We start from the raw sequence: 23,452 nt of genomic DNA, 5'->3' as shown, positions 1-23,452 counted from the left end.
AAACACTTTTACAAGTCCAAAAACACTTTTATAAATCCAAATTTAACCGGAAAGGGAATGTCCCAACTCCGGGGTTGAACCGGAAGTGACAACGAGGAGCGGCTAATGCACTCTGTCGGTCTGATCTGCGCCATTTAAACACTCTAAAGACCGAGCACACAAAAAACAAAACCGCGTCAATCGGTTCATATGTTCCCCACAAAACGGGCAAAACATCACCCGCTCGCTTGGTTCACCATCAACAACAACCAAAACTAGCATTAGCCGCTCCTCGTTGTCACTTCCGGTTCAACCCCGGAGTTGGGACATTCCCTTTCCGGTTAAATTTGGATTTGTAAAAGTGTTTTGTCGCTTGTAAATTTGTCTTGGAGGTTGTAAAAGTGTTTTGCATTATGTAAAAGTGTTTTGTCGCTTGTAAATTTGTCTTGGAGGTTGTAAAAGTGTTTTGCATTATGTAAATTTGGTTTGCACCTCTCGGCCACCTTCAATTCGATTCGATTCGATTCGATTCGATTCGATTCGATTCGATTCGATTCAATTCAATTCAATTCAATTCTATTTATATAGCGCCAATTACAGTCAAATTGTCTCGAGACGCTTTACAGAACCCATATGCCTGACCCCCAGAGGAAGCCAAAAGGCGACAGTGGCAAGGAAAACACCCTTTTAACAGGGAAAAAAACCTCGAGCAGAACCTGGCTCTAATGTGGGGGGACCCATCTGCCTGCTGGCCAGGCGGGTTGAGAGGGACAGAAGAGGTAGAAAGGTAGAGATAGAGGGATGGAGGTAGAGGGGAAGAGGTAGAGGGATAGAGATGGAGGGGTAGAGGTAGAGATAGAGGGATACAGATAGAGGGATAGAGGTAGAGGGGAAGAGGTAGAGGGATAGAGATGGAGGGGTAGAGGTAGAGATAGAGGGATACAGATAGAGGGATAGAGGTAGAGGGGAAGAGGTAGAGGGGTAGAGATAGAGGTGTAGAGGTAGAGATAGAGAGGTGGGGGGTGGGACACAAGGACCATAAAACACAGCCACACATCTGAAGCATCCAGCTCTGGGACCAGGGACACTCGGAGAAAGGACACAGACAGAAACAGAGTGAATGTAATGCAATAATGGTATATATAGTAAATACATAGGTAGTTAGAGAAGGGCTCAGTGCATCAAGAGAGGTTCCCCAGCAGCCTAGGCCTATAGCAGCATAACTAGGGGCAGACTAAAGGGACGTCAAGAGGGGAAGTCAGTTTTGCAAATGAAAACACCAGCTCACCCCGTCAGGGTCCCCCAGTCAGTCCTAACTATAAGCTTTGTCAAAAAGGAAGGTTTTAAGCCTGGTCTTAAAAATAGAGAGGGTGTCCGCCTCCCGAACCCAAACTGGGAGCTAGTTTCACAGTAGAGGCACCTGATAACTGAAGGCTCTGCCTCCCATTCTACTTTAGAGATTCTAGGAACAACAAGTAAGCCTGCAGTCTGAGAGCGAAGAGTTCTGCTAGGATAATATGGTACTATCAGGTCTTTAAGATATGATGGAGATTGGTTGTTAAGAGCTTTATATGTCAGAAGAAGGATTTTGAATTCTATTCTAGATTTAACAGGAAGCCAATGAAGAGAAACCAATATAAGAGAAATAAGATCTCTCTTGCTAACTCCCATCAGTACTCTGGCTGCAGCATTTTGGATCAGCTGTAGATGTTTCAGAGAGCTATTGGGACAACCTGATAATAAGGAATTACAGTAGTCAAGCCTAGAAGTAACAAATGCATGGACTAGTTTTTCTGCATCACTCTGAGACAGGATGTTCCTGATTTTCACAATATTTCTCAGGTGGAAAAAGGAAGTCCTACAGATTTGTTTTATGTGCGAGTTAAAGGACATGTCCTGGTCAAAGATAACACCGAGGTTCCTCACAGTAGTATTGGAGGCCAATGTAATGCCATCCAGAGTAACTATATGCTTTGAAAGCAATTCTCTAAGATGTTTGGGGCCAAATACAATGACTTCAGTCTTGTCTGAATTTAGTAGTAAGAAATTATAGGTCATCCAGGTCTTTATGTCCTTAAGACAATCTTGCAGTCTAGCTAGCTGATTAGTTTCATTTGGCTTCATAGATAAATACAATTGAATGTCGTTAGCATAACAATGGAAATTAATACAGTGCTTCCTAATAATATTGCCCAAGGGAAGCATGTATAATGTGAACAGTATTGGTCCTAAGACAGAACCCTGAGGAACTCCATGATTAACCCTAGTATGCTCAGTAGAGTCATTGTTGACATGCACAAACTGGAACCTGTCTGATAAGTAGGATTTAAACCAGTGCAGTGTTGTCCCTTTAATGCCAATAGAATGTTCTAGTCGCTGTAATAAAAGTTTGTGGTCAATTGTATCGAATGCTGCACTAAGGTCCAATAAAATAAGTATAGAGACCAGTCCATTATCTGACGCTATGAGAAGGTCATTAGTAACTTTCACCAGAGCTGTTTCTGTGCTATGATGCGCTCTGAAGCCTGACTGAAACTCTTCAAACAAGCTATTCCTTTGTAAATGTTCACATAATTGATTTGCAACTGTTCTGATCTAACATTGAGGAATTAATTAAAGGTAACGCCTCCTTGAACAGTCTAGTTGGGATAGGATCTAAAAGACATGTCGATGGTTTGGATGTAGAAACTATTGAAATTAGTTCAGAGAGATGTATGGGAGTGAAAATTTCTAAATATCCATCTGGTCTTACAGCCAATTCTAAAGTATCTGTACTCGATGATACATCTGTGACATTTGCAGGAAGGGCCAGATTAATTTTTTCTCTAATCATAATAATTTTATATGTAAAGAAGCTCATGAAGTTGTTACTGCTCAAAGCTAAAGGAATACAAGGTTGAACAGAGCTCTGACTCTTTGTCAGCCTGGCTACAGTGCTGAAGAGAAACCTGGGGTTGTTCTTGTTTTCCTCTATTAAAGATGAATAATATGTTGTCCTGGCATTACGAAGAGCTTTTTTATAAATTACTAGACTATTTTTCCAAGCTACGTAAACTTCCTCTAAATTAGTGGAGTACCACTTCCTTTCCAGCTTTCGGGACGCCTGCTTTAAAGTCCGCAGCTGGGAATTATACCAAGGAGCAGGTCCTCTCTGAGATAGAACTTTCTTTTTTACAGGTGCAACACTATCAAGTGTTGTACGCAGTGAGGCTGCAGCATTATTAACAATATAATCCACTTCTGTGGGGGTAAAATTATAATATTTCCCTTCCATTATATCAGTAAGTGGTGCTGGACTAAATAGAGAGGGTATTATTTCCTTAAATTTAGTCACCGAATTGTGAGACAGACATCTACTGTAATGATATTTATTCTTAACTCCTATACAATCTATTGTTGTAAATTGAAATGTTACCATAAAATGGTCAGAAAGAAGAGGGTTCCGGGGAAATACTGTTAACTGTTTGATTTCTATGCCATAAGTCAGAACGAGGTCAAGGGTATGATTAAAACTATGAGTTGGTTTATTTACATGTTGAGAAAACCCAATTGAGTCTAATATTGAATTAAAAGCAGTCGTAAGGCTGTCACTGTCCACGTCAACATGGATGTTGAAGTCACCCACAATAATGACTTTATCTGAGCTGAGCACTAAATCAGATAAAAAGTCTGAGAATTGAGATAAAAACTCAGAGTAAGGAGCAGGAGGACGATATACAACAACAAATAAAACTGGTTTCTGAGCTTTTAAATCTGGATGAGAGAGACTGAGAGTAAGATTTTCAAATGAACTGTAACTAGGTTTAGGTCTCTGGTTCATTTTTAAGCTAGAGAGGTAAATTGCTGCCACTCCTCCTCCTCGCCCTGTGATTCGAGGAACATGACAGTTAGTATGACTAGTAGGAGTTGATTCATTTAGACTAACATATTCAGAACAAATCAATCTGGTTATCAGTTATCAAATCATTTACTAACAGAGATTTAGACGAGAGAGATCTAATATTTAACAGACCACATTTAATTGTCCTGTTTCTTCGCTCAGTTGAAATAGTGGTATTAATTTTAATTAGATTTTTATGGTTACTATGTCTTTTGTTTATTTTTGATTTGCTTAATTTATTGAAATTTGGTGGTCGGGGGACAGACAGTCTCAATAAAGCTAACTGAATTCCTAGAGGTTGACAGCTGTGAGGAAACCGCAGAGAGGTGTGGAAGACTACAACTCTGCATCCTGGTCTGAACTCTGGGTTGTCATGCTTTAGGAGTTCTAATAAAATCAGCCATATTTCTAGAAATGAGAGCTGCACCAGCCAAAGTGGGATGGATGCCGTCTCTCCTAATCAGACCAGGTTTTCCCCAGAAAAAGCTCCAATTGTCTATAAAGCCAACGTCGTTTGCAGTACACCACGTAGACATCCAGCGGCGAAACGATGACATACGGCTAAACATATCATCGCTGGTCAGATCAGGCAAGGGTCCAGAGAAAACTACGGAGTCCAACATGGTTTTGGCAAAGTTACACACCGATGCCACACTAATTTTGGTGACCTCCGATTGGCGTAACCGGGTGTCATTACCGCCGACATGAATAACAGTCTTACTGTATTTACGATTATCTTTAGCCAGCAGTTTCAAATTTGCTTCTATGTCACCCGCTCTGGCCCCTGGGAGGCATTTTACTATGGTCGCTGGTGTCGCTAGCTTCACGTTTCTGACTATGGAGCTGCCAATGATCAGAGTTGGTTTCTCAGCGGGTGTGTCATTGAGTGGGGAAAAACGATTAGAAACGTGAAGCGGTTTGTGGTGTGCCGGGACAGCGGGCTTGAGCTTAGGACTACGTTTCCTACGAACTGTCACCCAGCTACCCTGACTTCCCGGCTGCTCGGGAGCTGCTAGGGTACCGCTAGCAGAAGCTACACTAGCAGAAGCTACACTAGCAGCTATGCTATTGCAGTCCGTACCGGCTAAGGGGGCCTGGCTAACAGCTAGCGGGGTGTTTTCCATGGTGCGGAGCCGCGCTTCCAATTCAGAGAGCCTCGCCTCCAAAGCTACAAAGAGACTGCATTTATTACAGTTATCGTTATCACTAAAGGAGGCAGAGGAGTAACTAAACACGTGACACACCGAGCAGGAAAGAGAAGGAGAGGAAGCGGGAGAAGCCATGCTAACTGCTAAGTGCTAGGCTAGAGGACAGAGATAATAGATTAACTTAGAATTAAGTACTGAGAGGGTACGTGAAGAAAACGAGTGTATGTTCCGATTCAAATATTACCGCTACACAAATTTAATGAATATCAAATTAGATGGAGTGGACAAGCTACAACAGTCACAGAACACAACACAGCGCTACAACAGGAAGTGACGCAATACGCTCACCGTAACGTCAGACGTCAGCAGCATCCATTCGAAACAGTGAAGAACTCCAAGTTCAAGTAAGTGCTCAGCATGTGGGAAACACTGTAAATATGTCTAAGATGAATCACAACGACTCAAATGACACAAACTTTTCCAAAATGACCGAGGAATGTCCCAAATGACATGAACCGTGTCAGAAATACTCAGTAATCATCCAAAATGACTGAAATTTAACCTAAATGACCCTAAATTTGTCTTAAGTGAACCATAAATGTTCTAAAATGATCATACACTTGTCCAAAAATACTCAATAATTATGGAAAATTACATGAAATTTGACCTAAATGAGACAAAATTTGTCTTAAATGAACCATTAATGTCGCAAAATGTGAAAAAATTGTTCACAAATATTTCACAAATATTTATCACAAATTTGTTCACAAAGTCTTAAATGAACCATTAATGTCCCAAAATGTGAAAAATTTGTTCACAAATACTCTGTAATCATCCAAAATGACTTGACATTTGACCTAAATGACCCAAAGTGTGTTTTAAGTAAACCATTAATGTTCATAAATGTAAGAAACTTGTCCAGAAATACTGAATAATCATCAAAAATGCCGTTCACCACCTCTTCAATTACATTCTTTCTTGTTATATACAAACTTCTACTTGTAGAAATTTTCTGCACTACCGTTAACGCCAAAGGTCATTTTTACTTTTATCATATAACTTGCACCTTATTCTGTTTTGCTGCTGTATATTTTTGATGTGCTTATATTTTAATAAATGCTTTTATACTCACCACTTTTTATTTTTATATCCCAAATCTGTGCTGAGCAAATTGCAATGAAATTTCGTTCTGTGTCTGAATAACAAAGTCTGTCTAAGTCTGTTTTCACTGTGAAGCTGATTTGAAACGTGATGGAGGTTTATTATTATTGTTGAGCGCCAGGTAAGAACTGAAGATATGAGGAAGTTAAAAGCTGAAATTCAAATGTCAGTCAGAAGTTTTGAGCACAAAATCTTTTTCATATATTTTTTTTAGAAGTGGAACTCTTGAATTCTATCAATTTCAGCTGAAAACAGAAGTCAGTGAACCCATTATGGACTGACGGAAAACCAATTTCCAGCTATTTTGAACTAAAGACATGATGTAAGAACATATCAGAACATACCAGCTTTGAAAAGTCTTTTATTTTACACAAAAATATTCAGCTAACTAGCCGGAGTAGGTGTTTACAAACAATAAATTTTAGCTTTAATTGTTACAAAAGTTTCAACCTTAAAGTTTGTTTTTACATGAAAACAAAATAAGGTTTGTGTGCATTTTTCCATTATCAGTTAGCATATTTAACATTTTATATGTGTACTTTTAGCAATGACATATATGCAAAAATTACAGTTTATAGCTGTCATAAATATTAAAGTCCGTTATGTGGGAATATATACTCATTAATGTTTGATAATGTTGGATGCTTACTGCTAAATTGCTTATAATAGTTAATGTACATCTACATGGGATCTCCACATAACCATTAACCATGAGAGCGGGATATGGTCAGAATAGGAGAGGCAGAGGAGGTTGGAGAGCCCGTGGGACCTATAGGTGACGGGGTCAGGGGTCGTATGTTTGCCATGGGTGTGGCTAGCTCAGTCATTTTCTCAGAGACTGTCCCAACGGTCAGTACATACATGCAGGCCAACAACCAGCGGGTCCACCTGGACGAGGCAGAGGCACATACATGGCGCCAAACGCAGCATCAGCGCCCCCACCTGGGCAATATCCTGTTATAGCCCAGCCTGACTACTATGAAGCCTAAAGATGCCCACAGAGGACCCAGAACCTAGGGCTGGCAGACCCTGTGGTTCAAATGAAAGTGAATGGACATGATTTGCCATTTCTAGTTGATACTGGAGCCACTTATTCCACACTGGCTGTACCACTCCTGACATGTTTTCTCGACGCTCTGTTGAGGTCGCAGGGTTTTCTGGGGATACTGAACGACTGCCTATCACCAAGCCGCAGATCACATGTGTAGCTGAACAGCAGTTTACTCACTGTTATGCTCACTCACCAACTTTACCTGCTAATCTATGTGGCAGAGACTTTTTGATTAAGGCTGGTGCATCCATTCTTTGTTCCCCTGATGGTGTCGTCCTGACGTTCCCCAATGGACATTCCATAAATTGCTCCACCCAATGCATCAAGGTGGGCAAACAGATGTTACTCATAGCCGACGTTACACCAGCTGCACCAAAGATTTGGGCTGGCATCTATTGGGGTCGCTTGGAGTCTGATTCGGGCTCCCACTCTGGCTTGGTGTCGTCCTTCTTGGCCTGGAAACCTTGGATCTCCACTCTGGCTCCCTATCTTCCTCCTGCAGATCCTTATCATGTCACTCTTAATTATGACCGCACAGAATTTTATCAGAATTTTATGTCTGAACTCGATGGCGTAACATGGCCCATCACTTCCAATAATATCTCTGTGGGACAACAGGGAGTTGCTGCTGATGTTGCACTGACTGCTGAACAGCTACTTTGGTACTCTATTTCAGAAGAAGCTGTTCCTCATGTAACATTACTGATACACAGTGGACATGAGGCCAAGGACTTAGGTCCCATGTCTAAAATCTTATCTCAGTCCACTGATTGGGTGCATACGCAGATTCCCAATGTTTTCTTCTCTCCCACGAATAAAGCCTACAAAATCAAGGTTACAGCAACTGATACTGTGTTGCTAGAACACAGACAAATATCTCGTGACCATGGTAAGGAATCTTGTGACCATGAGGACAGTGCCCAAATGTTATCTACACTACCTGAGACTCTTTGGTCACGCAGCAGCACAGATGTTGGTTTTTGTCACAATGTTGCACCCATCACCTTCTCCTTGACAGATCACACACCAGTTTGGCAGACACGATACAGACATAAACCTGTGGCGGAAGAAGGCATAGCTGACACTATCGCAGGGCTGCAAACAGCTGGAGTGTTAGAACCTTCTGCTGGAGCCTGGAACACACCCATTCTTCCTGTAGAAAAACAGAACACAGGCAAATACAGGATGGCAAATAATTTGAGGAGAATAAACAGTGTAATCTCTGCTCCTACAGTTCCAGTTCCTAACCTTTACACTGCCATATCTGCTCTCACACCTGAGCACCAGTGGTTCTCTTGCATTGACCTAGCAAACGCCTTCTTCTGCCTCCCATTGGCGGAACACCCGAGAGATGTTTTCTCCTTCACATTTTGTGGTCAGCGTTTCAGATACACCAGACTACCACAAGGTTTTATCCTATCTCCTGGGATTTTTAACCAAGTTCTGAAGCAACAGCTTGCACAATGCTCCCTCCCTGATGATGTAGTCCTGGTTCAGTATGTTGATGACATTCTGATTGCTGCTAAAACTAGCTGTTCCTGCCTAGAAGCTACCAAATGGGTGCTTCTACACCTTCACCAATGTGGCTTTAGAGTTTCTCGCTCTAAATTACAATGCACTCGTCAACAAGTTTCTTTCCTCGGTAGAATTATCTCCAAAAGAGGTTCAGGACTCTCTGGCTCCCACAGATAGACCATTCTAGGCCATCCCAAGCCCTTGACTGTTAAGGACATGTCATTTCTTGGACTCACGGGGTTCAGCAGACATTTCATTCCCAGCTACAGTGAACTTACTACTCCTTTGCGTGTCCTGGTAAATGAACAGGGGTTAAAACAAGGCTGTTTACTGAAGAGTTTAGTGTAGTTTTACAGTGAAACTATGACCTAACAGTCCGATATAGTTGTGTTTATCTGTGTTTTATCATGACGGTGTACAAAATTTACAGAATATATCCCCTTTGCGCCCCGCAAGTCGTGTCCTTTTCCACAGTGTAAGCTGATCCGTTCCAACCCCACAGTGTTTGTAATAGCATCCCCATCTTCCAAGCATGATATCCCGATTTTCCTAACTGGAATTCTGAATGGATGGCTGGTTTTATTCCTTTGGGAATCAAGAGAAAGAAAGACCTGATTGGCTCTAGACTGTATTTCTGATTCATTTAATGTTATCTTCATTGAACAAAAACTGCTTTTCTACTGTGGCGAGGGTAGTAGCAGCAAGCTAGGAGGGCTGCAGAATACAGGGAGCGCTTAGAGCTAGGGCCAGGGTCAAATTGCCCAGTAGCTCTTAAGCTAAGCTCGACAACACCACCTTGGGGGGGGGGGGGACCCCAAGGACAGTTCTGCCTCTTAATAATTTATCTGAGGCACACAGGTCCGTATACCACCAGGCAAGAGACGTGGTCGCTCAATTAAGTAATCAAATTTTATAGACAATCAAGTTAAAATCAATTAAAACAACTAGATAAAACAAAGGGAGGGAGGTGCAAAGGGGCAGAGGCTGTTGCTTACCATGTGGCAGGATGTATCACCGGAGGGGAGGAACAGGGCCCAGGGAGAGGTCACCAGGTGAATAAAATCACACACACACACGTGATGGATTAAATGAAAAATACCCAGGGTTCACACATCACACAGGGAGGGATACCACCACCGACAACACCACGTTCCCTGCCACAGGTGCTCAGCCTCTGAAACCAAACAAAAGGGGGATTAGTGGGAACACAAAATAAACAATAAACAAAGTAAGAAATTAAACTATAAACAAGAACAAAAATCCTATAAACTAAACATCACGAAAGAAACATTTAAACCCAGAATACAAAATACCAAAAAAATACCAAGAATCACGGACATTTAAAGTTCAAAGTAAAAAAAAAAAACTAAACCAATCCTTTAGACACAGCTAACCAAATAACAAATAAAATAGAAAATTGATCTTAATTAATCAAACCAATATAGGCCATGAGGCCAAACAAAAAGAAACTAAACCCCAAATAATATCTACCCATAAAGCTGTGTCCCCACGTGGACACAAATAAAAACACAAAGAGTACGAATGTTAAAAACAAGAACATAAATATTCAATTCCAAAAGAAATCCAACTCCCAAGCTGCCTGGTCTAACCCGGCTGACGCCGAGGGGAAGCAGACCAGGCCGATGAGGCAGAGAAATAGCGGAGGCTAGCTGCAGTTAGCCGTATAGCAAGCCCATCACAGATACATGGCCAAAGTGGAGCAAAACAACAGCAAGGCAAAACAGCAGCGGGTCCTTGACGCTGCCACTAAACAGCATGGGGACACAACAGAAAGGCTGTGTTAGAAGAATGTGGCAATTCATTATGTTCAACAAAAAAAACAAGCATACCTCTGGGCAGCTGCGTGGCACACATACACACAAGGGAGAGCACGTCAGGAGCCGCTCCAGCCGCTGTAGCTTCCTACAATTGCAGTGAACATTTTACCAAACAGGCAGGCTGCTGGCTGGAATAAACCAGACAAAAGAAGCAATACAACCTACCGTTGGTAACACTAAACGGAGCTACCCGACGCCAATCAAGATAACACGCCGAAAGTTCTAAACACCGGTAACAAACCAGGGCGAGCAACCGGAAGGGGGCGTGGCTTCAGCCTCAGCGAGAGAGAGCGACAGAGAGAGAGAGAGAGAGAGAGAGAGAGAGAGAGAGAGAGAGAGAGAGAGAGAGAGAGGGAGAGAGAGGGAGGGAGGGAGGGAGAGAGAGGGAGAGGGAGGGAGGGAGGGAGGGAGGGAGGGAGAGAGAGAGAGAGAGAGAGAGAGAGAGAGAGAGAGAGAGAGAGAGAGAGACAACGTATAGGGGGCCGCTCCCCAGCTTTTATAGCTGGTGGGCGTGCCCCGATTGGCTTATGGCCCCGTGCAGCCTAGAAGAACACAGACACAGACCTTGGGCAGGACTATCCTGCTACACTACCAAAAAAAAGGACATTTGTAAGTGACGACTTTTGAACGGTGGTATATCTGCGCCTCTGCTGCATCACAAAATATTTATACCACTACATTTTTGAAGCTAAAGACAAAAGGCAAAATTTCCCAGCCTCTAATTCATGGAATTTCCTGTTACATTTATTAGACCCTCAGAACTTACCCATGTCACAAAGCTAAGTCAGTTAAGGCTAATTAAGCGACACAACTTCAACAACTTCCTGATAAATTATCTCATCAATGAATATCAACATTACAATCCATTAGACCTCAATAAATATATGTAAGATGTTAAGTGATGAAATATTGATAATGAGTTTTGCAGTTAATTGTTACAAAATGTGAATGGAGTAACACAGGTGTGTCTGGCTTTCAAAGTAAGAGACCAAACATGCATTGTGCCACGGTACCATAGCTAGCCTATGACAGGCAGAGAAACAGAAGGTGAAAGCAGTCTGTACAGTAAAACATTTACTGGTGAGTTCCTGCGTAGAATCTCTTGGTATGTTGTATTTGTAAGTTCTTAAGATGAGAGAACATCTGGTCAGAGGGTGAGTTTAGGATCTGAGGGAATTACAGTTGAAACCACCAACTCAATGGTCACGGTATGTTTGAAATAAGGGCATGAGCATGAAAGTAAATGGCCCAACTAACTAAGATTCATGTGTTATCAGCATTCCAGCAGTGGCATGCTGCTACAAGACAAACTCACCAGTCCTAGAATCTAACCTCTAATTTTCCCCAGCTGTAATAATCACACTCCAGATGCTAAGCTAAAAATACAGAGGAGGCTGGACTGCTAAATAGCATGTGTGCTATTTAGCAGTTGCCGTTCAAAAGTTTGGGGTCACCCAGACAATTTCATGTTTTCCATGAAAACTCACACATTTATTCATGTGCTAACATAATTGCACAAGGGTTTTCTAATCATCAATTAGCCTTTCAACACCATTAGCTAGCACAATGTAGCATTAGAACTAGCTAGACCAGCTAGTACCAGCTAGAATAGTCATTTACCACATTAACAATGTCTAGACTGTTTTTCTGATTCATTTAATGTTACCTTGACTGAAAAAAATGCTTTTCTTTCAAAAATAAGCACATTTTGAAGTGACACCAAACTTTTCAACGGTTGTGTAAATAGCTGGTCTCCATGTGAAGACAGAGTGTCTCCAGAGAGGAAATTGTTCAACTAAGACAACTATACCGTTAATTATTGACAATGCTGACTAACTTAGCAAATACAATGAGCTGGCCAAATATGCCTAGGAGGAGGATCTAAGTCTGTGAATGTAAGACTTTGGGTTCCAAACTTCAACAGACTTTTAAATTAGTAAAATATGTAGTACAAAAGTCAAAAGTGTCAATTTGTTGGAATTACATTCATTAAAGCTTTATATCCACCAGTATGGACAATCTCAAAACCACAGAAGCAAAAAGTACAGGCAATAAAGGTACCATCATGTATTAATTGCAAAACATAAGAAGACAACATAAAAAAAGAAATAGTCGGATCTTGAAGAAAATGATAGTTTGCCTCCCATTTGATTCTAAAAACAAAAGACTTCAGTTAACATACGGTCGGTACAACTTTCTAACAGGGCAACAACACTTGGACAACAAAAAAATACCTTAAGTTTCACTTACTAATTAATATCTCATTAAATCATTTGTCAATACTAAAATCTGTTATACAATATTGAATAAAAAATAAATAAAAAACAAACATTTACAAGCTTTTCCCCAGAGCTTTCATCTACACTACACTGAGAAAAACACTGGCAAACGGACACTGGGTTCAGCTCTTTTTTGTCCAAATGTATTTGGTGTCTAGAAGTCGCATTTAACAAATAGTCAGAAATGACTGTTTACTAGATTTTCTTAAGTTTTCTGGAGCTTTTAACCACATATCCAGATGTAAAGATCTTTTTGTCAGACGAGATGTGCCCGTAAGTTTTTTCAGAATAGCTTAAATAATGGTTAATAATTCATTTAGTATTACGTAAGAGGGCTGGGGAAACACTTTCTAGCCATTTCTGTAACTTTCAACTCATGGTCTTCCTGTGCAGAATGCTTCCAGTTAAAAGCTACTCAGTGAACACTGATGCTACAAATTGTTGTACTGGTTAATCCCTTTAGCTGGTAACGACTCACTTTTAAGCCAGTTCTTTAATTTATCTTGATGACTTATTAGCAAGCAGTGGCCTAAAATAAACCCATTATTTACAACTTTTTAATCATGTTTACTTTGAATTACTAGAAACTGCCCAAAAATGAGATTCAGGCTTCTTCTGAGGTTGTCTTCAGTCTAATATGATTCATAATAGAAATGCTCTTCACTTAATAATTAAACCATACCAATAACAAAAACATATCACTGTCCAAAATTTACAAGCATTACAAAAACTCAACAAGAAGACATCAGAATTTGTAGCAAATATACATCTATCACCATAATATATATATATATATATTTATTTAGATTCAATTGACAGCTTGTACATGCAGCAAATTGTTTGATTAATTTACTTTTAAACGACAATGCTTCATGTGCAAAAAGTGCAGCAGTGGGGGTTCCCTCTAGACAATTGTGGCCTTGTAAAGGTCTGTCTTGCAATCCTTGCTTGCTGGTGGGTTGTGGCCATTCTGTGGCATCTGGGCATTCCTCATTTTGCTCTGGCATTGTCGCAGCTCGGCGACGTAGCCCTGGAAACTCAGACTCAGCTCAGACTCTTCTCCCTGGGATGTTTCCTGTCTTCCCTCTTCTAGATGGACTCCCTCAACATCCATCACTTCTTGAATCATCTGTGTAACATTGGCTTGGTCGGTCGGTGATTTGGTGCTGGATGTTTCTACTCTTCCCGCTGGGAAAAAAGAAAGACATGTAAGAGTAAAGATGAGGTCATACAATATGGATCACTAATATAGCTATTTGAATGTTTCTGAGGGTGGCTGGGGAAAATGTAGCACAGGCAAACAGTTAACACATTATTTTGGCCACTTGCAGGCAGCAGAAGTTACATGCAGACATACATATACACTACCATTCAAAAGTTTGGGGTCACCCAGGCAATATCATGTTTTCCATGAAAACTCACACTTTCATTCATGTGCTAACATAATTGCACAAGTGTTTTCTAATCACCAATTAGCCTTTCAACACCATTAGCTAACACAATGTAGCATTAGAACACAGGAGTGTTGGTTGCTGGAAATTTCTGATTCATTTAATGTTATCTACATTGAAAAAAAAAGCTTTTCTTTCAAAAATAGGGACATTTCTAAGTGACCCCAGACTTTTGAACAGTAGTGTATTTGGTGACATCTCGCCTAAACAACTGAAAGCTAATGTTGCATTTCATGAGCTTACATCATAAAGAATAAATAAATAAAACAATAAGCTAAAGAGGCTAAAATGAAAAATTATGGATATAATGATAGATAAATCTATGTGCAGCATTACACTTCGTAATTTCATCTGTTGTTCGGCAAAAATATTGATTACTGCATCTTTAAATAAGCAATTCCTGACAATCTCCATTAGTCATGTTGTTATCAGCAATGTCCTTTTACACAGAAGTGATGGCACGCCAAGGGTTGCTCAGTCGTATCATTTCCAGTGGCTGAAATCTTTACAAATTCCATGGGTCCAGACTATAATCACTGCATCACTGCCAAAATCTAATCAGTTTGTCCTTGTGTCATTTCTGAGCTTCCCTGAAAATCCCATCAGAATCTGTTAATCCGTTTTTGAGTAATGTTGCTAACAGACAGACGGACAGACAAACCGCCGATCGTCACATAACTCCACCGCGTTCCTTGGCAGAGTAAAGAGCCCACCATACTTTGCTTTCACTTCTTCCTTACTCATTCTCATTATACTTCATGACAGCCAGATGTTTAATTCGACTATTACATTTCAGACTGGATTGAAGAAACTTTATCTCCCATTGCATAGATGCAGATGCATTTTAACTCCACGATCCTTGAATGAACGCTTCAGTGTAATATGTTGGTATGAGTTGTAGAGTATGTGTAATTAGACAAATTTGATGACTAATTCTGCTCAGATATGTTTACCACCTTGTCAAGCCATGAAAAAGAACTGAATGAATTTGGAACAGGGTCACGTTTAGTCATCCATTTTGTTTATGTCAGGTGTGGTATACTTGAGCATTGACTATTCAGAGATGCATGATCTCATCAGGGATGGGACATAAAGATAAGTATGCCATCTTCTAAGATTGTTCCCATGCAAGTGTACTAATGGAGCTAGAAGCCCACTGTTTCCACACAAAGGTTTTCTAATCATCAATCAGCCTTTCAACATCATTTGCTAACACAATGTAGCATTAGAACACAGGAGTGATGGTTGCTGGAAATGTTCCTCTGTACCCCTATGGAGATATTCCATTAAAAATCAGTCGTTTCCAGCTAGAATAGTGATTTACCACATTAACAATGTCTAGACCAGGGGTGTCAAACATGAGGCCCGTGGGCCAAAACCGGCCCTCCAGAGGATCCAATCCGACCTTCAAAGTGTAAAAATTCCAGAGAAGATATTAACTGCAGATTGTAAATTAGTAAAACTATAAATTTAAAATATTTTCTAGATCATGACAAGTTGTTTTGATCGTCAAGTAAAATACTAGATTGCTCATTGTTCTTTTGTCATTTTGTGTCTCATTTTTGTAATATTTTGTATTGTTTTTGTTGGTTTCTTTGTCTGACTTTTGTCGTTTGTCTCATGTTTTTGTTGTTTTGTGTTTCATTTTTGTCTTGCTTGTGTTTTTTGTCTTATTTTTGTCAATTTGTGTTTTGCTTTATTCATTGTTTTGTTTATAATTTTTGTCGTTTTCTGTTTTTTGTCTCGCTTGTGTTGTTTGTCTATTTTTTGTCATTTTGTTTCTTCTTTGTCTTGTTTTTGTCATTTGTCTATTTTTTGTCGCTTTGTGACTTTTTTGTCAAATTTTTTTATCTCTTTTTTGTTTTGTGTCTTTTGTCTCATTTTTTGTCATTTTGCGTCTCATTTTTGTAATGTTTTGTCCTTTTTTTGTCTGACTTCTGTAGTTTGGATCATACAGTAAAATACTATATCATTCAGTTCCAGATAGCTGACTAAATGTTTTGTTCCTTTGCAGATAAACTGTGATCTGTAGGTTGTAATGTGTAAATGATAAAATGAGGCATAATGTTGTTGAAATTGAACTTATTTTTCGTAATAAATTTCAGGTTGTTCATAATCTTTCATAAAAAGATAATTCTTTAAATGCGAACATTTTCAGCATTTACTTCTTTGCACTAAAACAAAGGAAAAATGTGGAGTTGTCATTATTTACAGGTCATTATGCTGTGAGTTTACTGGTCCGGCCCACTTGAGATCAAATTGGGGTGAATGTGGCTTCTGAACTATTATTTAAGATGTCTTGACAGTCTTTTTTTAAGCTATTTTTTGGCCTTTATTATAGTGCACAGTGGAGAGAGAGAGAGAAAACGTGGGGAGAAGAGTGGGGGAAAGACTTGCAATAAATGGCCATGGGTTGGACTCAAACCCATGACCGCTGCATCAGGGACTATAGCCACTGTTTATGGGTCACCCACTCAACCTGTTGAGCCTCCTGTGGTCCGTCTTGTCAGCAACCATAGCAGCAACAGAGAGCTGAGACACACTGGCCAGACTGAAACGTTCCCAGCTACAGTCTTTACTGAGGCTCACTGCCACATATCTGAGTTAAGTCCTCCTCTGACTGCCAGATGGATGATAAGGCTGGCCCAGGGTCAGCGGCTGTTGCCTTTGAGAGCTGACTTTTAGACACAAGGGGAAGGACAGTAAAACAGGCCGGAAGGAAAACTGAGGCATGTGCTGCCTCAGGTGTGAACTGCTTAATCGTTATAAAACAGAGCCCCAGTCACTCTGAGGAATCCTTTATTGTCTCTGTAATGGCAAACATTCCATTTATCCAACACCTAGGCGACTGACATGACTGAATTAATCACTGCTTTAATCCTTGGCTTAGTATCCAACCAAATGCTTCAACCTGCGGTTTTTATGAGCAGAACACCCTTTTGTTCTGACTTAACATACTATGTATTAAGTCTGAATCAGTGCCATGTGAATGGACTTACATTATGTGATGTCGCCCCCTAGTGGACGCCACAGAGCAGAGTAGTGATTACAGAAATGATCTCGCTAACAGGGATCAGCAGGTCTTAGTCCTGGTTCTCTAGATACAGACCAGATGTTCTCTCTAGCATGCCAAGTAAAGGCAGAGCGCCACCTCTAGGGCCAGGAGTCATCATTAGAGGACCTGTGCCTTAAAACTACTCCTCTTCATCCAAATGTGCATTACTGTATTATGTCGTTTTTCTTTTGTGATGTGTTGTTGATACGTATACCTCAAGGTTTCCCATAATCTTTAATGCATTTGTGCACATTGGTGACAGAGCAGGAGAATTACAGGCATTATAAATTCACTAAACTATATTGGTGTAATCCACCTTACATGTGAGGAGCAATAAACAACTGGAAGCACCGCATCGTTTATGACATTATGAAAATGACAAGCAATTACTGTTCTCTTGTAACAGCAGAGGGCGTCAGTCTAACAGTAATAACCAAACTGAATGACAGACAGAATGTCAGTAAAAGAGGAGAAATGCTATTAAGCCATATTTGGACTCATCTGTAATTAGAGACTTAAGCCCATTCAGTGGGTGTTTGTCTCTTAAAGTTGTCATTAAGCCCATGAGCAAAACTTTACACGCAAATTAAAATGGAACAACTTCAAAAAGTCTCTACAGAGTGAGAAAGTGGAGGCGTGTTAACTTGGTACATTTCAGGATTTTGCAGATTCCAGCACAGACTCAACAATACCACGGTGACAATGGTGTTAAAACGACTGCTCTGCTAAATCATTGCTACGCTTCTGTTTAAGCAAGCGGGAGAAATAGAGGCAGAGAAGAGAAACAGGCAAGGAGACAGATGAAAACCAGTAGTGACAGTTTATATCTGTAGCTCAGTCAACTTGTGGATAAGGTTACCATGGTGCCGGGTGGTGGGAAGAACCAGCCTGATGCACTTAGCAACCAGATAAGAGGAGTGAGACTGTAAAAAGGCTGAAGGCTTTGATTCTTCCTCATCATCTTGCTTACACATCTCCATACCGTAAAGCCAGCTATTAGTCACAGTGGGGTGATGTCTGTGTATGTTTTGTTGTTACAAACATGTTGAGTGTGTTATTTTTTTTCCCATTTGTCAGCTTTACAGTGTTTCATAAAGGGCTTTGAGGGATTTTATTGCAAGCCAGAGTCAAAACATGTCTCTAATTGAACTGCAACTGCACAGAGATTCTGACAATATCTAATCATCACCACCACAAATCACACCTGACTGTTAAACAATGACACAAAACGTGGAAAATGGAAGAGGAAAACCATCTGCAGATGACCTTGCAGTCCATGCACAATGAACCAACACTGCAACAAGCATCGCAAGCACAAGAGACTGACTCAAGAGATCCACAAAAAAGATAAAGCTGCACAGGTCAGAGTAGTGCCCTCATAAAAAACACAATACAACCAGCAGGTCAGCCAAGCGATGTGGCTGAACCACCACATTGAGCAATCTGAGCAGCAAACACATAGAGAGTAGCGACACCATGAAACAAGCGCACACAGGGATGTACACAAAGGAGTGGGAGCTGATAAGAGGGGTAAGCTAAAGGACAACATGAGACAGAATTATGGTAGAGCAAGAAAAAGGCATGTGGAGGTAAGAGGAGAGGAGAAGCGGAGGTGGTGGAGGAAGAATCTCACAGACGTGTAAAAAGACAGACGAGAGTGATTTCCAATTCTAACATTTATTAGATCCATTCAATCACAGATACAGAGTTTATTGGCAGTGATTATCTACAACAGGCACCTAGAGAGGGAGCGAATGAGACAGATAAAGGGTGACAGGCACTTCAACAATGTCACTAGCACTAAGGAGCACTTGTCCTCAAATGGCTAATTATTTTCACCATTGCTCAAATTGCTACATTAGGAGCTGACAATGTTTAATGAGTCAGTGGTTTTATATAGTCGAATAAGATAAAGAGTGTTTTGACGTTGAATTGCTCATTCCTGGAGGTGGAGGGATTATTACTGATTAGCATTCGCAGGTCCAACATTGTAATACAGCATCAGGGCTTGCTACAATGTTTGTACATAATGCTAATCTTATCACTGTGTACTGTTCAGTTTGTTTTGAATTCTAATCTTCAGTACAACACTGACTGACTGACTACAGTAATGCCAAATATTGATGTTTGATCTGTATTATGCATGTTATTAATATCCATAAGCTCTGCAGTCAGTCACATTTGCATCCACTCAAAACCACACAAGAAACTCTAAATGTTTAACGGGAGCGAACTATTGCCAGTCACATGGTCATCTCAACAATTTGTAGCATCGAAAGTAACTTCCAAGTAACTCACGGAACGAAATATACACATCACTATTTACACATCGATCTGAGTGAAAATAAAATCAATAACACACATGCTGCTGACTTTAATAAAAACAAATCAGGCATACTGAGAAAGAAATAATATCAATTTGTCATTAAAGTGCATCAGAGTCAGTGTAGAGGAGTTTTATCATAACAGTGGTCCAGTTTTGACCACAGGGAGCACACACATGCACACTTGAAACACACACGCAAACACACACACAGCACTGGTTTGTTACACTTCAGAAATACCTGAACTGGACTTTTCCTCGCCACCTGCGTCTGGTGGCTGGGAGCAGGGTGGTGGTGGGGTGAAATTGGCTTCAGGCAAGCTGCTCTCGAAGGACCGCATGGGGGATGGTAAAGGAGGCAGCAGAGTGCTGTTGGGGCTGCTGATATCACCTTCACCCACAAGGGTCAGGTCGGTGTGGGTGTCCTCCTCCACAGTGCGGAGGATTGGCCGGGTGTCTGAGGGCCGGGGAATAGGCGACAAGTGGGTGCCGAAGGTTGGGTGGCGAGGAGGGGGCAGCAGGCACCGCCTGACCCCCGAGTGTCCGTTGGCACTGGAGCTGAGGGAAGAGTCCAGGCTCTCTGAGCGAAGGCTGGAGATGAAGGCCCCCCGCGAGGACATGCCGTTCTCTCTGGTCTGTTTCAGAGAGTCAGGGGTGGAGCAGGCGAGATCAGAGGAGACGGAGCGGGAGGAAGTGGTTGAAGTCAGGCGCAGAAAGTCCGGAAGCACCAAATCGTCTTTGTTCAGGAGTCCACGCTGGTCATTGGCTCGGGTGCTCTGTGCCCGGCTCAGTAGCTCAAAGAATTCTAGAAACAGGTCAGACAAGTTTCCTCATTTTAATTTTCCAAAGAAATGTACAAACAGGATTAGTTAGTTTTAACATGCAGCATAGCAGCCTCACCTGACAGAGAAAAACACACTTGGGAGCTGCCAAAGATATTAGTTTGTGCTGAGGCAAAGCAAAGCTAAGAGAGTCACCCCAGGTTAAAAGAGAGAAAGACAAGTAAGAATAAGGGGGATTTACCTTCAGCTTCATCTATATTTATCTTTTTCTGTATTCTGTTTCCCCCTTGGAGTGCAGAGTCTGGTCCACTTGCTCTCACAGAAAAGTCCTTTGGTGTTGACCTCTCATCTCCCTGCAGATGCAACAAAAAAATGCACTCTGTTAGGAGATGGAGGGTTGGGAGGGTAGCGGGTCGTGTGGTGGAGGCTAAGCATGAGCTGCTAAGCACCCTCAGCATTATCCAGATTTACTGAAACCTTTTCGCAAAATGAGTCTGGTCCATCTGTTGACTGGGCATCTTTGATATGATCCAGACTAAGTTTGATCTGTCTTCATATGGTCCGATAACCCAAGCACAGCAAACATAAGTGAGTGAGTCAGCGACAGGCAGTGTTAGGGAGAAGAACACCAAAAACACAGGAATTGAACACCAACTGATAGCTTAGTATTGGCTGGCATGTGAGTCACTAAAAAATGACACTCAATGTCGCAGAAGCAGCATAGCAATAGAAAAGGACACAACCCCAACACGTGGACTTTATAGCAAAATGGATGAGAATAAAGAAGTCTGGAGTACTTACTGTTGCAGAAAAACTCCTGGTCGGAGGGTGGTTTTTTAGGGAGGAAGACTTAGATTTGTCTATTAGACAGAGAGACAGAGAAATGTGTACATGAAAAATTCATCAGGTTAAGAATGATGAGAAGATAGTGAGTGAAAGGGGAGGAGAGGAAAGAACACTCAAGACCTAAGAGATAAAGTGTGCAAAACTTGAATATGTTCATCAGCGGAATAACAGAGGTAGACTTGATTTGCAATTTAAAATTTCTAAAAGCTAGTGTCCAGTTGAGAAAGGGTAACCCAGTGTAGTTGTTTATAGGTTGCATTGAGAAACATATGTTTTTAAACTGTATTACCATTTGTAATATTTTGCATTAAATATTGGGTTACAGTATTTTACCTTTCCCTGAGGATGGGTCCGTTCGTTCCAACACAACTCGCAGGCCATCTAGACTCGATATGGGGGCACCAAGATCCAAAGGCTGCGTCTCTCCACTCTGAGAAAAAAAAACAATTTCATGGTTAGCATGTTAGTATCTCTACCTGTTGGCCACATGTCTAAATATAGCATAGTGTGGCGCTATTTACTACATCTCAGCACATGGCTGATATTTGAGTGCATGAGCTTTTGCTTAATTTAAAGATAAAGATAAAGATAAAGTTCTTTATTTCTCCCCACTCCAGGGGAAATTTACATTGTTACAGCAGCTTTATTTACAATATATACAAGGGTGGCAGAATTTTTTAACAGAAAAAATAAAAATAAAAATAAAGTTTAAAAGTGCAGAGATGTGCAGTGCAAGAATGTCAGTGCAAATTTTATGGTTTGGGGTGGTATAATGATTCAGCTCTGGTATACTGTATAATACAGCTATAATGCCTGCATACCCATAGGACTAAAATAAATCTGCCAGGGGTTAAGGGGAGGAGGAACGAGTCGGCATGTTTGAGGAATGTCATCATTCTTAATTATAGCCCTTGTGATCCATCTTCACAGGCTGGGCTGAGTCAGAGTGCTAACCACCATGTAGAGATGGAAAAGGATGCGGTTGTTTCCCTCCCCTAACCATAATACTCCACCCTGTGGCCTGTCATACGCTATACAGGCTCTTCTCTAGACACACGGGAGCTTCAAAAGCCCATTGTAACCACTGGGAGCAACTTACTATTTTGGCCACAAGATCACTGAGGTGGAGACCATATTTGGCCACCACGGGACGCAGGACCTCAGTGACTGGTTTGGTAGGTTTGGCTTTCAGCCCCACGGAGCGGTTAATGGGTACTAGGTCCAATCTAAGAGCAAACAAAGAGCATAAGTAAATGTGACAGGATTAAAAGCATAAACAAAAAATGAGAAACTGAAATGAAGTGAACTTTGATTGGTTGTTCATACCTAAACAAGGTACGCTTCTCCAGCCTTAGGTCCCGTGAGCTGAGGGTCATGCAGTCTTGGTCCAACACTAAAGGCTGTGTGGGATTAAAGCGCATGAAACTTAGCAACACATATAACTTTACAAATCAACAGAGAGCTGCATTCTGTACCATCTATATACAGTAATCTAAAGACATATCATTAATTCTTCTTGATTCACTTCAATGTTAGATTCACCTTAAGGTCAAGGAGCCCTCACAACATAAAGCATGCTAAATGGGAAGTGTAGTTAATCCGTGTATGGTTTTTCCGTTTCAAAATAAAATCTAAAAATAAACTATAAACCACGTTGTTTTTTTGTTTTTCAGTTTTTAAAACCTAAATGTAGAAATGTACTATTTAACTAATGAAAAAACCACAGTGTTGGATTTTTGCTCTAGCTTTTTAAACCCGAAATAAAAAAATATGGCAGTTGTTTTAATCTGGTGCAACACCGGAAATGCCAGAAGTCGCCGAGAAAGAACTGTTTTGAGCTGATCTGGACCGCAAACACATATCAAGAATGGCTGTACTCGAGTCCTTTTCCAATTTCATTCGCAAGCTCTTTGAGAGTGGCAAAACTCACGCAGAAATCAGCGACACTTCGTGTCGCCATGGAGCTCCACATTGCTCTATAATGAGTGTCAGGAGGTTCTGCATCGAGAACAATTTGATTTCCACCGGTAGCTTCCAAATGGCGCCCGGTAGCTTCCAAAGGGAAAAGCCTTTTTTTGTTTAAACCTCAAAATTGGTAAAAACACAGCCTTTTTTCGTTTCTCTATTTTTCGTTTTTCAAATTT

The 23,452-nt window shown here is 40.9% G+C and overlaps 2 protein-coding genes across 6 annotated transcripts in view; both read right to left on the bottom strand.

Moving 5' to 3' along the window:
* Positions 1-4,215: 4,215 nt before the first annotated feature.
* LOC129348182 (uncharacterized) lies at positions 4,216-10,902 on the bottom strand. 2 transcript variants are annotated; one of them, XM_055007962.1, is made up of 4 exons: positions 10,738-10,898; positions 10,585-10,657; positions 9,730-9,908; positions 4,216-8,372 (listed from the first exon to the last, which is right to left on the bottom strand). In XM_055007962.1, exon 4 carries the CDS (start codon positions 5,140-5,142, stop codon positions 4,231-4,233), a length of 912 nt encoding a protein of 303 aa, XP_054863937.1. In that variant the 5' UTR covers positions 5,143-8,372; positions 9,730-9,908; positions 10,585-10,657; positions 10,738-10,898; the 3' UTR covers positions 4,216-4,230. The 2 variants fall into 2 exon arrangements, with proteins under 2 accessions (XP_054863937.1, XP_054863938.1); XM_055007963.1 differs by lacking the exon at positions 9,730-9,908 and having other exon boundaries at positions 10,738-10,902.
* A 392-nt stretch (positions 10,903-11,294) lies between these two features.
* rgs12a (regulator of G protein signaling 12a) overlaps positions 11,295-23,452 on the bottom strand; it is a 46,263-nt gene continuing 34,105 nt past the window's right edge. For all 4 annotated transcript variants that reach the window (XM_035940922.2, XM_023294146.3, XM_023294149.3 and 1 more), the window contains 7 exons: positions 22,635-22,708; positions 22,408-22,534; positions 21,642-21,738; positions 21,264-21,322; positions 20,704-20,815; positions 19,922-20,485; positions 11,295-14,039 (listed from right to left, as the gene is read on the bottom strand). In XM_035940922.2, the coding sequence (XP_035796815.2) occupies positions 13,756-14,039; positions 19,922-20,485; positions 20,704-20,815; positions 21,264-21,322; positions 21,642-21,738; positions 22,408-22,534; positions 22,635-22,708 (1,317 nt within the window). In that variant the 3' untranslated portion in view covers positions 11,295-13,755. The remainder of the gene's footprint in view (positions 14,040-19,921; positions 20,486-20,703; positions 20,816-21,263; positions 21,323-21,641; positions 21,739-22,407; positions 22,535-22,634; positions 22,709-23,452) is intronic.

This window comes from Amphiprion ocellaris, chromosome 23, assembly GCF_022539595.1.
Source record: "Amphiprion ocellaris isolate individual 3 ecotype Okinawa chromosome 23, ASM2253959v1, whole genome shotgun sequence".
NCBI lineage: Eukaryota > Metazoa > Chordata > Actinopteri > Pomacentridae > Amphiprion > Amphiprion ocellaris.
The sequence above is the reverse complement of the archived record's forward strand: the minus strand, read 5'-3'. Positions and strand labels throughout refer to the sequence as shown.